This window comes from Leishmania major, chromosome 24 (genome assembly GCF_000002725.2).
Source record: "Leishmania major strain Friedlin complete genome, chromosome 24".
Classification (NCBI taxonomy): domain Eukaryota; phylum Euglenozoa; class Kinetoplastea; order Trypanosomatida; family Trypanosomatidae; genus Leishmania; species Leishmania major.
The window spans coordinates 137,042-150,890 of record NC_007265.2 but is presented as its reverse complement, the minus strand read 5'-3'; the positions used below and the strand labels follow the sequence as shown (position 1 = coordinate 150,890).

The 13,849-nt window shown below is 63.6% G+C and overlaps 3 protein-coding genes across 3 annotated transcripts; all 3 read right to left on the bottom strand.

The window, feature by feature from the left end:
* Nucleotides 1–1,147: 1,147 nt before the first annotated feature.
* On the bottom strand, nt 1,148–5,257 carry LMJF_24_0440 (hypothetical predicted transmembrane protein; the record flags this gene model as incomplete). Its single annotated transcript, XM_001683509.1, has 1 exon — nt 1,148–5,257. One exon carries the CDS (start codon nt 5,255–5,257, stop codon nt 1,148–1,150), a length of 4,110 nt encoding a protein of 1,369 aa, XP_001683561.1.
* Nucleotides 5,258–7,523: 2,266 nt separating this feature from the next.
* LMJF_24_0430 (hypothetical protein) lies at nt 7,524–11,900 on the bottom strand (the record flags this gene model as incomplete). Its single annotated transcript, XM_001683508.1, has 1 exon — nt 7,524–11,900. The coding sequence occupies one exon, from the start codon at nt 11,898–11,900 to the stop codon at nt 7,524–7,526; it is 4,377 nt and encodes a 1,458-aa protein (XP_001683560.1).
* A 577-nt stretch (nt 11,901–12,477) lies between these two features.
* On the bottom strand, nt 12,478–13,401 carry LMJF_24_0420 (putative ubiquitin carboxyl-terminal hydrolase; the record flags this gene model as incomplete). Its single annotated transcript, XM_001683507.1, has 1 exon — nt 12,478–13,401. The coding sequence occupies one exon, from the start codon at nt 13,399–13,401 to the stop codon at nt 12,478–12,480; it is 924 nt and encodes a 307-aa protein (XP_001683559.1).
* Nucleotides 13,402–13,849: the final 448 nt, after the last annotated feature.

The window sequence follows — 13,849 nt, the reverse complement described above, 5'->3', positions numbered from 1 at the left end:
AGACGCCACGCAAACAATATAACGCGTGTTTGCAGAGGTGAAGGGGCAGAGAAGGCAGTTTGGGGCAGGGCAAATGTCAAGACGTGTGCGGAGGGGAGGATGCGTCTTGATTGCCGTGCGCTCACACGCTTGCGCAGTCCTTTGCCTGCCCAAAGCCGCCGTCAACTGTTTTCAGCTATTGCTTGTGTGGCGGTGGGGGTATGTGGGGCAGCTCCTACGCTGCCGCCGCCTCTTCCTTTCCTCTGCACACCCCACTAATCCACACAATGTCGTCTTCCATCTACGGTGTGACTTCGTCTCACTCGCACCCATGCAAAAAAAAAACAAAAACAGAAAATGAAAACGAAAAACGGGATATGCGTGTGCCCCCTCCCTCCCTCCTCGACCCGCGTCGCTCCGGAAACACACTGATGAAGTGTGCTCTCCTGTCCTTTGCACCCAGCAAGGGGTGCTTTAGTCGTGGTGGTGGTCGTCGTCATCATCGTGGGTATGGTCCGTGTGTGTGTGTGTGTTGGAAGGAGAGGGGCGTGCGAAAAGACACGCGTCCCTCGCGGCCTCGCGAGCCGCCGATCGACTTGGCAACATGCAGACACCGACGACGTTCAGAGCAGAAGAGGGAGAGAGGACTGCCTTGCCGCACGAACGCAACGCGGCGCAGACACACATGAAAGAAAGCGAATGAGAAAGATGCAGACACGGGGCGAAACCCACCCCCACCCACCACCCGCACGTAGTGGTGTGCTTTAAACGGAAAACGAAAAAAAAAACACTTATTGAAGAAAAATGCAAGCGCACACGTCGCCCATGACTACCACATGGGCCGCCGCATCGACCACCGCCGCGCGTAAACCATAATCATCAAAAAAATTTAAAGAGTAGCCCCCTAAAGAAAGTAATGAAAAACGATACGCCAACAGACAGCGGTGCCCGCTACTCATGCCCATGAGCAGCTCCTCCACGGTCGGGCGACATGGGCACCAGGCACTTCACCGTAGGTGGGACTGGCTCAGCTATACGGCTTCACAGCCGGTACATCTACCTGATCTGCTTACCCATACTTCACTCCCCAGAAGCGTGCGCACAAACCTGCAGGGACAGGCTGACGAGGGCACCACTCCCACCCACATGGCAGCAGCAGCAGCAGCACTCAGAAGCCCCACTGCACCATCTCCTTCATGTCCTCCATCTTGTCATACGGCAGCGGCGTCCCGCTCAGCAGGTCGTGCTCGGAGGCGCCGTGGGCCCAGTGCGTGTGACGCACCTCCGCATCCGCCTCCGACAGCACCAGCACGCTCGCAGCGAAGTCCCCCGCAGAGGCGGCCTCCTCCATCGGCACCACCGCGGCGACCGCGGCCGCCTCCGCTGCTGTGGGCGACCGCACCAGCGACTGCGCGGCGGCGTCCAGCAGGTGCTCCGCGAAGTCTTCGTGCGCCAGCAGCTCGGCCGGCACGGCCAGCGCGAGCGGCAGCTCCGTGAAGCCGCGTGCACCGGTGTGCAGCGTGCGCGCATCGATCACCAGCGCCTGCACCGCGCGCAGCGCCACGCGCCGCCCTCGCAGCTCCACCAGCGCCGGCGCCTCCCACTGCTCCACCGCCACGTCCTCGCGCGCCAGCCGCAGCCCTGCCACCACCACGTCCGCCACGCCGCTGTCCGCCGGCAGCGTCACGCGGCGAAGCCGGTCAGCCGGCAGGCTGCAGCGAGCCACCGGCAGGAAGTCGCGGTAGCCGTGTCGCCGGTCCGCACGCGCCGCGCGCAGCGACACGCCGTCCGCCGGCGGCACCAGCACCTGCACCACGCGCCGCCCGCGGAAGTTCGGCAACGCATGCCGCAAGCTGCGCAGCAGCGGGCAGAAGCCCTCCTCGTCGTTGCTCACAAGGATCAGCGGCACGTGCATCAGGCGCTTGAAGTTGACGTCCAAATGCGCAAACTGCAGGTCGCGCGCACCGCTCTCCCCATCAATCTGCCGCGATACCCGCAGCTCGTCCGTGCCGCCCTCGTCCCCCGAGGTGCTGCGCCAGTGTTGCTCCAGCAGCATGGGGGTCGGAAAGAGCTCCTCCAGGAAGTTGCGGAGCGTTTCGCCGACCGCGTTGCTCGAGAACTTCGAGTTGATGTTCGTGAACGGCTTGACCCCCTGGTAGCTACGAATTTTTTTCATTGTCCGCCGATTCCAGAGCAGGTCGTCACGGAACTCGTGGTACCTCGCTGATTCCTCTGCCTCCGTAATGTAAGTGGCCGGCGCGCAGCCGTCCTCGTTGTCCAGCGCCACGTCCGCCACCGGGAACACCGGCGTGTCGTTGCCCAGCGGCGACAGCCCGGCACCGCGCTGCATGCGCCACGCCTGCTTCGCCATCAGGTATGGCAGGTACTGACTCGACGCGGCCCACGGGTGCCGCAGCATGTGCGCCGTGTGCGTCGATGGCGGCAGCAGGTCCATCGTGGTGCGTTTGCGCTCCATGAACATGTTCAGGTTGAGGTCCGGTGCGTAGCGCTTGTGGATGTAGCCCCACATGTTGCGGCACTGTGGGTAGGGCGCGTGGCTGTCGAGCCGCATGCGGTACTTGCGCAGGCGCGGCTGCGTCTTGAACACGCGGTGCGTCGGGAACTCGTGATTGGCAACGGCCTGCGTGAGCCTGCGGAGGAGTTGCATCGACGAGCTCTTTGTATCGGCGACTTCCTCGCTGTCTCGTCGGACATGCGTCAAGACCTCGATGAGCAAGTGCAGATGCTCTGCAACACTGGACAAGGCGGCTCGCGGGGGAAACTGCTCGGTATCGTCGTCTGACAACACAATCGTTGTTGTTTCGAGGTAGTAGCGCGGAGCGATGAGGTCTGCTGTCACGCGGTCCAGCACGCGGCGACCCCAGTGCACGAGCGCCGGCATCTGCGCCTTGCCTGCCCACGTCCACTCGCTGCTGCCCGGCGTCGTAGACGACGGAGGCACCAGCGCAAAGGTGCCCGCTGCATCCGCGGCCCACGCCGGCTCGCCCTGCGTCGACACACGCGGCATCGCACACGTATCGCGCGTCAGCGTTCCTTCAGCGGTGCCCCACGCGCACTCCGCCCACGCGCACACAGCAGCGCTGCTGTTGCTCGCGCACGCCGTGCTTGTGGCCCTCGCGCCGCCTCTCGGCGTCGCCACGCTGCTGCGCGCGTCCACGGCAGCGGCGAAAGCGGCCCACGACGCACGCACGACGCCACGCCGCACCACGGCTGCCTCGCCCTCCACCGACGTCAGGGCGGTGGCAGCAGCAGCCGGCTGCACAAGCTCCTCCAGGTCCGCGGGTATCTTGTCCAGGTCACGGTGCATGAGCATCGTGTTGAACACGAGACCTCGGCGAAAGTAGTCGCGATTGGACTCGAAGTACTCCATCGAGTCTGACTTTCGCACACGCAGCAGCGGTCCACCAAACTCGTTCACGAAGTCGGTGATGTCGACGTCCTTCATGATGAGGTAGTCGTCGTTCATGTAGATGAAGACGGAGGACGCGTTGCGCAGCCGGTACACGAAGGGCTCGACGACGTAGCTGTTGACGGTCGTCAGCGGCGCGGGCGGCATCAGCGCGCGCTGGTCCACAATGTGGATGCGCGTGTAGTGCAGCGTGCCGGTGTGCGCCTCCTTCACGAAACGCGCCTCGGCCGTGCCGAGCACCCTCGAATCGTCGCCGTCAGCAGCATCGCACGATGCCTCAGCGCGCGCCGCGGTCGCCGTGGCAGCGGCGTAGAGGGAGCGCATGAAGAAGTTCTTGCTGTGGTTCAGCCACAGCGGCACGTTGCCGTACGGCGCCACGACAGCCATGCGGCCACGGTGCCAGCTGCGCGTGTGTTCCAGCAGCCCGCGCATGCCGTGGCGCAGCTCGTCGCAGTCTGCGTCGATGTCGTCCGGCTTCGCGCTCTCCAGGTCCGCACCCAGCGCGCGCAGCAGCTCCATGTTCGTCAGCGTCATCTCCGGCGGCGGCAGTGGTGCGTCCCCGACGCTGCGGGGTCCGTTCGGGTGCGTGGCGGCCCACCACAGCGACGCCTCCACGCGCTTCATCGCGTCCTTGCCGGTGCCCACGTCCGCTAGCAGCTCCGACATGGCGCACGGGCTCGACGCCGACACGAACAGCAGCTCGGCGATGTAGCGGCTGAAGGCGTCCTCGGCGATGTGCGGCGCCTCCGTGTCCGTGTCGGCCGCGTGCTGCATCTCGCCCCACAGCAGCTGCACCGATGCGATCATGTTCCAGCACTCCCACGTCTTCGCAAACGGCTTCGTGTAGCTGCGCGTGATGTCGCTGCCATTGACGTAGGAGTAGATGAAGTCGAGGTGTGCGTGACGCTGCAGCAGCTCGTCGCGCGTGTAGCGGCGGTAGTGCGTGCGCAGCCCCTGGTCCGCCTTGGTGAAGTCCGCGTCGGCGTTGCCACTTCTGCTGGCGGTGGCACCGGCGGCTGCTGCAGCTGCGGCTGCGTGCGGCACGGCGAGAGGCCGCACAGTGAAGTTGAACGCGCCGTTGACGGCGTGCCGCGGCGCAGCGTCGCCGAGCTGCCAGTTGGTCTCGCCGTCGAGCCACGGCGACGGCGCCAGCGGCGTGCCGCGCTGCACGCTCCGCGGCGCGGCGCAAAAGGCCTCGTAGGTGCTACGGCCCACGCCGCTGCGCCGCCGCTCGTCCACGCGCATGCCGCCGCGGCCGAAGGTGCGCACCACGTAGCGGTCGCGCTCCACGTCGTGGTGCATGTACGCCGCGTGCGGCGCGCCGGTGTAGCCGTCGTAGCTGCTGGCCGTGGGCCGGCCGCAGAAGTGCGCCAGCGTGCGGTCCGACCGCGGCCCGTACGGGCTCAAGGAGCGCGGGTCGTGCACAGGGGAGACAAGCGAGGGCCCCATCGACGTGAGGTCGAAATGCGTCTCCTGGTAGGTCCAGAGTTGTATATTATCAGGATTTTGGTGAAACATATACAGGTGAATAAGACTCGCGACAGTGCACATGTATAGCAGTACGGAGGTGATGCCTGGCACCGTGAATACCTCCCAGCGGCGCATGAGCCTCATGAGGCACCACACGGCCTTGCGGATGCTACGGGGTGGTTGCCATATTTCTTCTGCTGTGCTGCGGACCTCCTTGGCACGGGCGGCGATAAAACGGTGGCATTTTGGTAGCACTTGCAAGACGTACTCGATCACTCCGGCGATCACCAAGGCTGAAATGTAGGCGAAAAGTTGCGCCGTGGTTGTCGGCAGCGTGCCGATGCTCAGGACATAGGGAATCGTCGCATTCTCCTCCATTTTTGCTGTTGCAGGATCGATAGGCCCAGGCTGTCGTGGCGTGACGCGCCCCACTCTCCCCCTCTCGTTACCGTGTCGGTCGCAGTTCAATGAGGATGTGCAAGGATATGCGTATATACGCGTGTGTATGTATGTGTATGTGTGCGTGTGTGTGTGTGTGTGTGTAAGTGTGTGTCGCTTGTGCGCATTGACCACCCGTCGGATGCTTGCTGGCACACTCCTGCCCAACACAGCGATGCAGGCCAGGAAGCGCGCGTGCAGAAGAGAAGATGAGAAAAGGGCTCGATAAATGACAATGACGGAAAACAGACGGAGCACACGCGGCCTGGTAAGACTGAGTGCGCGTCGGACACGTGATCCATGCACGTGATAACACGCACGACCAGAAAACAACACACGACAGGGAGACCGTAAAGAGCGGGCGAGCAAGAAAGAAAGTCACAAGTGGGATGGAGTAGCACATTCAAAGGCAGTCGCATCAACGCCTCCGCACATAATGCTTTTCCGCGTGTGCCCCCGTCGCCCTGCCGTACAAGACGAGGCAAACACCGCTCGGCCCCTGCCTCAAGCCCTACCCACCCCCATACCCGGTCCGCAGGTGGCCACCTGCTATCTTCCTCGGGACGACACTCGGCCTCCCCACCAATGGGTGGTGAGGACCACGCGAGATACGCTCGAGACACGCACACGCACTGCCCATCGCACAGATGGCACCAGCGTGTGTGCTGTAGCAGGACGCTCCGACGCAGCACCGCCCTTCCCCCTCTACAGGACCTCACCGCGGACACCAGCAGCGACACGACATCGCACTCGCCTCCCTGTGCCGTAGGCGCTGGACCCTGTGGCATCGCGCACTGTGTAAGGTGCCCTCGCCTCTGCCATCAGGGGAGAGCAAGGGATGCTCATGCACAGACACCACACACACATACACACATACGAGGATTCGGGACGTGCAAACGGCAGCGAGACACACGCAAAAACAAACGTCAAGAAGAGAGCGTGGCGAGTGAGGCACTACACATGCGTGGTGCCACGAGCATACCCCTTCCACTCCACGGCCACGTCCTGGGCGTCTCGGACGAGCCGCCTGCTGCCGAATCGGGCCACGCGCCAGGCGCGCTCGTCGCCAGACGCAGGCGAAGGTGCGAACGGCGCGCCGCGTCTGTCGCGCGGGGTGGCAGGGGCTGTCGGCTTGGCGTCGGCTCTTCTGGCAGTGCAGATGTCGCGAGCTCGTCGGCGTCGTCGTCGTGCTCCAACTCACCACGACCAAAGACAGCCGGCAATGAGACGCGCGCGCGGCGGGGCCGCAGCGCCACGAATGGCGGCCAAGCGCGCCGCAATACGCCACCCTCCGCCCCTGCAGGGGCCGCGTCGAGCGCCGTGAGGAGGGAGCGCCAGCCCGTAACAGCGGCCACGCGTGGCCCTCTGCGTCGTGGCTGGCCAGGCTCTCCGCGCAGCAGCACACGTCCCAGCTCCGCGGCGCCACATTCAGCGCGATGGCGGCAACCAAGGGGGCTGCAGTCTCTTGTCGCTGCGCCTATGCGTGCATGGGGGCTAGGGGGCGGTGCGGCCGCTCCTGACTTGATGTCTGTCTGCGCCGCACCCTCTGCCCACGGCGAGCGAGCAATCTCCGCCACGCGGGGGAGTCGCTGCCTGCATGCCGCCAGCTTTTCTCCGCCTCGGGGGGGGGGGGGGGAGGGTCCACCCGCAGCCGCTGCGCACGAGTGGTGTGTGTGTGTGTGTGCTCCTGCGCGGCTCCGCACCGGGTGGATGCTTGCATGACCTTCGGAAAAAGGAGAGCAAGGGAAGGAAGTGCGAGGGACGCCCGAATCAAGCACAACACCCCCAAGGAGCACCTCGGCGCAAAGCGGCCAACGAGCCGGCAAGGATGATGTCGGCGCACCAACGGTATTGAACACAAAGGGCCAGATGCGTCTTGAGCATTCGCTGGACGGCCGTGTGCACGCCGAAGAGTGCGCACGAGAGTGTGTGGTGGTGGCAACGGTGATGCGGCACACAAGACTACGATGAAGACGGTTGTGAAAGCGCCTGTGGGTGTCGGTGCATCGCTTACACGCGTGCTAGCGTGCGTTGAAAGAAATCAGCAGAGGGCTCAGAGCACGCCTGCTGTGTGGGTGGGGTGCCCGTGTCGGAGAGGCTACCGCTGCTCAGATTGTTTTCTTGGTTGCGTATGGGTGCCTGCACCCGTGCTGATTCGGACCCACACTCCAGGTCGGGGCGTGGCGGAGGGGGATGCAAAGGGGCCCTACGAGGGCCCCACCCATTGCCGTTTTTCCTCGCGACGGAGCGCCGCCTCGCAGCACGCTCGCACGCGCTGCGGCAGTGGTGTTCGATCCGCTGCGTACGTGGCAAGTACAAGCTGATAGACTGAGAGTGGCACGCAGAACGCTGGCTGGTCATCTGTCAGCGAAGGGGCCGACGCCACGGCTGCGTGGGCGACGCTCGAGGAGGAGGACACCATTCCCAGAGCGGCCCATTGGCGCGCAACACGATCGGCAAGCAACAGAGTTGTCTCGATATTGCGCCTCCTTGTTCCTGATGTACGCACTAGGGCACGAAACGCGGCCTCATGAAGGGCACCAGAGAGGCAGGGAAGACTCATTAAGACTTCGTCGCTGCCCTTGTCGAGCACCGCCTTGTCCGACAGCAGTCTATCGTACAGTCGTAGCGCGCAGTGATAGAATGCAGGAAAACACATGAGAAGCACTTCCTCATCGGCGACGTGGAGCGGCACTGCAGATGTTGGTGGCGCTATAGTCCGCAGGGTAACGCGCCAGGCGTCGCTCAGGCAGTTTACATAAGCGGCCGCGGCGCACCGCAGTCGACGATTGATCGCCCGCTCGCTGCACGGATCATCGTAGACACCACTGCGCCGCGTCTTTACAAGGAATTCGACGTACACTGAAAGTGTGTGAAGGGCATCGCCCAGCTCTGCGGTGCTAAACATCGGTGCCGTTGCTGTGGCTGATGACGTGGTCGGGTTCCCCCTTGTCAGGAGGTAGTGCAGGGCAGCAGCAGAGACGATGGTGCCTTTGCACTGCTTTGATGGGCATGATGGCGCATCGGCATCGCCGTCGGCGGCGGAAGAATGGTCAGCGGCCAGATCCTCGTCGATCCTCACCCCCAGCTGCGTGGTGGGTGTTGACGTCGCCTGAGCCCGCTCCAGAGCTCGGCAGGCGAGTCGATCACTCCAAGAGAACGTGTTGGAGCCGGAAAGGTCGGAGAAGCAGCGCTGACACAGCAGCCGTACCGCTGCATCGTGTTCTGTGTCAGTGAGGTCTAACTCCGTCGCTTCGACCGCGAGCACTGCAGCAGGAAGCGCTGAGGCGGGGTGCAGCAAGCTTGCAGATCGGCCCACTGTTGTCCGTCCGATGAGCGGAGACGCAACACCCATGCTCCACCGCCATTCTCGCACTGCGCTGCTGTTGGCCTCTGCGATCCACTGGATTCGTCGCAACTGCGCGGAGGCAGGTCCCGTCATTACGGCATAGGTACTGCGCAGCTCCTCGCCGCAAGGGGAGCAGCATGGCCCAGTTGTCACGGCAGCGGCAGCACACTGTCCGTCTAACGCAGCCAACAGTGCGTGTGCGGCGTGTTGTTCCAACGCCGTCCGCACCACGTCGTCCCAAGCCGTGAGGCATTCCTGGGCACGCGATGAAGCGCCACTCAGTTTGCTCTTCTCGATCTCTGCCCACTCACGGAGCACCTTCACCAGGTGAGCGGAGTGCAGCGAGCCTGGGAGACCCACCAACCACTCGCGTAGCCGCTGCAGGCTTGCGAGCGAGAGGGGAGCCGCCATCATCTCACGATGGCTCATCAACTCGCGCGTCACATGCACCACATCCTCTGCGTGCCGGCATACGGCGCCGATGAGTGGCCAACAAGCGCGCGGGGGCATAGACGGCCCCATCAGCGCACTGGACGGTGCCGTGCAAGAAGGGTCCGAATGAACATTGCCGCTTTTGCCAGCTGCCGCGGTGGTGCCAGCTTCGCCCTGCAGCTCAAGCAGTGCGGCAGTGACCACCTCGGCGCGCGCGTAGGCTGACAATTTCCACAGCGCTGCGAGAACGCGGCGCTGTTGCGAAGCGGGCAGGACCGCTGGAGACGCTTGCGCGGTGCCGCTCGAGGCAGGAGGCGCAATGACGCCGCCGAGCGATGTGCCCTTCCAGCGCTGCATGCTACGGAGGAGGCGCACACAGAGGACCTCGGCGAGGCACACCGCGTGCGGTGGCATATCTGCGGCACTCTCTATGACGTCCTCGCATTCCTCAGCAATCATGCGCTCCGTAATGGACGTGGGGGCTTCCCTCCGAGCTCCTTCCGTGAGTGCCACGCTCACCGCTAACGCTGCATCATCAGGCAAAAGCTGCTCTGCCTCACTGATGCTAAGCGGTTCCCACCGGAGGCGAACATACGCGCGCAGTGCGGCGGCTGCGCCGTCTGACACACGTTGCACCGCCGCGTCCCTCGTGCGTGCCCGCGCTGCTTCTACTCCCCGTGATACCACGGGGCCCGTTGCGCTCCATAGCGACAGCGGCGCGTGCGTCTGCGCACACAGCGCTCCCAGCTGGCGACGGTCCACGGACAACACCGCCCACCCCCTTGTGTCCTTGCAAGCCTGGTCGACACCCTGAAAGGCCTCGGCACCGTTAGCCGGCGCAGTGGCGCGCTGCTCGCCGAGCCTGGAGGGGCGTCGCACGGCTTCGACAAGAAGGGCCAGCCGCCTCCACGACTCGACACAAGCTGGTGAAGCGCCAGCGGGTGAGCCGCCTTCTGCCAGCCCGGGGCCCCTGCTTAGTCTATAGACGACGGCGGCGTGCACGACAGGGTCCATGTCCTCGCGAGCCAGCAGAAGTGCCCAGGAGAGGAGAAGGCGTGCATTTTCCTCATTCGCCTTCTCGGCAGCACCGACTTTCGCCACAGCACCGCTGAGCAAGCAGCGATGCACGAGGTGGCATAACGCTGCCTGCCGTACCCTTGCCAGGAGGTGAGGCGGGAGAGGATGTCCAGCGTATCGGCGCTGCCACCCGCCGTCCCTTGCATCCACGCAGCTCCGCAGCATCGCAGAGACAAGGCGTGAGGTGCGACTGTCCCTGCCGCTACTCTGTAAGGTTGCGGGTTCGTGATGAGCGCGCATGTACACGCCGCACAGCAGCGCCTCGAGGCAGTCGACGTTTTGTCGCCTGCGCAGACTCCGACGCGTTGCATAGCACAAGCACGTGAAGGAGCTCCATACTTCCTCCTGCACCTCCGCAACAAGCGCCTGCGCAAGGTAGTTTTGCGAAGGAGGGGCGGCAGTCAGCAGCTGAGGGCAGCTCAGCAGAAGCTTGCTCAAGTGAGCCATGTGCTTTCCACTCAGCTCCACGGGCCGCCGGGCCAGGCTTCGAACCAAGTGCAGGATGAGCTCGCAGCGGAAAAGTGCAGCACCGTCGGCAAACACGTCGCCGCCGTGGTGGGCGCCGGCCACCCCTTCCAAGAGCACCAGAAGCGCGTCGGCGTGTGCATGACGAAGCAGAGTGCTGACGTGCTCGGCGAAGCAGCTGTCGCTAGCCTCCTCGCGGCGACGGCGGTTCGCCGCGCATACCTCCCACATGTTGCGGACATTTCCAAGCACTTGGGCGCAGGCATCGACGTACCCGGGCACACTCGCTCTGTAGCGCTCATGGACCACGTTGCGCCACCGCGGACGCTGGAGAAGAGCTGGCAGCACGACAGGCTGAGGGCGTCCAAGAGGCAGCGGAGGGCACCTTAACGATGGCGTTGATGCCACTGAAATTTTCATCGGCGGTGGTGTTAAAGAGACCGACGAGGACGCAGCCAGCCTTGACGGTGAGGGCGTTGACGCGTGCCGTGTCCTCGCAGAGGCCGAGGCGTTCGATGATGCGCGAACACTCTGCAGGTCGAGCTGCAGCTGCTCCAGGTCGTCTTGTGCAAGTGACAGCTCACTCTCCACTTCGAAGGAGGTGAAGGTGGTCAGTGCGTCCGACGACGCCTCGCAGACGGCCATCGTCGTCATGGTGCGGCACGGCGACACCGCGCGTGCGCCTCCGTACGCGCTGGACACATTGAGGACGACGGAGGAGAGGGATGGGGCGGTGGTAAGGAGTGGTGCCAGCCGTCTCATGGACGCGTTGGGGTGGTCGAGCTGGGATAGGGCGAAAAAGAAGGGGTGGGGGACGCTATTGGACAACGACAACCCGCAGCAGAGGTACGCTAGGCAAGTTTTCGTCCTGTGAAGGGCGGGAGGGGGTGGTGCGCGCGGGGGGAGAGCGCATGTGCGTGAGGGTAACAACGGGTCGAAGGGCACAGGGGTATGACGCCGCAGGCACACGCACAAGCGCAGGCGAAGCGAGCAGGGCACCAAAGGGCAGGAAAATGGGACAAGAGAAGGGGGAAGGCGCGATGAAGGAGAAGTTCCAAGTGTCTGTGCCTGTGGGAGGGCGCAGAGCCGCTCAGTCGGTCCCGCCGTTGCAACTCCACGGAAGCCACTGGAGCCAAGGAGAAGACTAAAGAGACAAAAGGGAGGCGGCGTCTTCGTCGCTGCATCCCCCTCCCCCACCTCATGCATAGCGCACATGATGGCCTGCACTCTTGTGCGGGAATCGTCGGCTCTGTCGCACATGACGAGCACCGATCCTGTACGTTAGCGAAGGTGCCTGCGAGAGGGCCGCGATGGAAAGCACAGGCATACACGCTCACGGCACCACACTGTGCATCCCCTTTGCGAGGCGCCGCCGTTCTCTTTGATGCTGCAGCGCCAGCCGCTGTCGTTGTTTTCGTGCACCAAAAGATGAGGCAAAAGAAGGGAGACGGCAAGGCGCACAGGGAAGCTCGTAAACACATACACACACAGATACACACACACACACATATATATATATATAAGCACACGCACACAGACGCACGTGAGCATGCCACGCACACGCGCACAAACGACGCTGGCAAAGTCATAAGCGCCCATCACTCCGCCCGCATGTGCAAGACCATAAAGAAAGACAGAGACGTACAGAGATGCACGAGCTTGTTCCTCCGAGGTCGAAGGATTCGGGAGGGGGAGGGAGGAGGCATCGACAGACAGACAGACAGGCAGAGAGAGGGATAGCGCACAGCTGGAAAGACGCTCTCGCATGCCACCGTGCACCGCTGCCACTGTGACAGCGCAGAATCCACATCACATCTACGGTGTCTTTCGTGTTGCTCTACTTGGAGGCCTTCGCCTGCACCTCCGCCACCACCTTCTCCAGCTTGCCGCGCTCCGCCAGGGTCTTCAGCAGCGCCACGATCATGGCATTGTAGTCATGACGGCGACGCACGTTAGCCTCCTTGTCCTTCTTGCGCAGCAACAGCATCTCCGCCAGCTCTTCGTCGAGCGCCGTCGTCGGCTTTTCCTCGGCCCGGAGAGCGGCAATCTTCTTCTCCAACACCGTGACCGGGTCGTCCACAATCGTCATAAGCGAGAAGGAGATGCCCTGCCCGGCACCCGTCGTGTCCTTTGCTGCAATGTCGTCGATGCGCCGCTGCACTACCTCCACGAGCGCCTCTCGGTAGTTCGCGTCCGTCGCCTCGCGGCACTGCAGCGGGCCCTCCTGCAGCCCATCGAGCTCCCAGATGTGTCCGTGGCGGTATACAAAGGAGACGAAGTGATACACATCCGCGTCCTTTGGCGACGGCCCGTCTTTCGTAAACGCCGATTGTGGCGCGAAGGAGTTGTGTGCCTCGCGCAGCTCATCAAAGCTGTCTAGAAGCGAGCCGCGCATCTCCGGGTCGAGCTCCTGGCAGAAGCTCAGGTATCTCTGCACCTTTGGCCCCAGCTCCACCTGATCCGGGTAGTTGCACAGCGTGTTCATGATGGCGAGCGTGGCGCAGGCGTTGTGGATCACCTGCTTGGCGAAGAACACCGGCGCGTCCTTCACGACGGTGCCGAGCGGCGACGCCTGCTCCGACGACTGCCACTTGAACAGCAACACAAGGGCGTAGACGTGCTCGTACTGCTCCAGCATCGAGGAGTCGAGCATAATGAGGTCCTCCACGGAGACCCCCTTCACGCCGACGGTTTGGATGATCTCCCTGAACACCGCCGGATCGCTCTCGATTAAACACCAACGGCTCTCATCGCTGGGCATCTTGTTACTTCGCTTCCCTGTGTGTTGCTGTCGTGACCGGTCTTGCGTCTCGCTTGCTCTTCGCGTGTGTGCGCAGGCACGCGTTGTATGGCCGCGGGAGGGGCAGGTCGGGGAGGCGGCACAACAGACGCCACGTATCTGACGTGCGTGCGTGCGCGTGTGTATCGCAAAGAAGACACAGAGAAACGCTTAATCGGCGTGAGTGCACTTCTCCACGGAGACGAGGGCAGCTAAAGGAGCGAACAAGGCGAAGAGGAAGACGGAGGGGGTGGGGGGGGGTGGGAGGAGCACGAGCGATCGCGCGCGTTTTTCTGGGCATGTGTGGCGTGTGTGGTGCCGTGAAGCGAGCCGTTTTGTTGCGGAGTCGACCACGGCGACACGGCACAGCGTGATACGGGGTCGAGATGAGACACGGGGAGAGAAGCGGGAGTTGGTGTGTGTGTGTGGA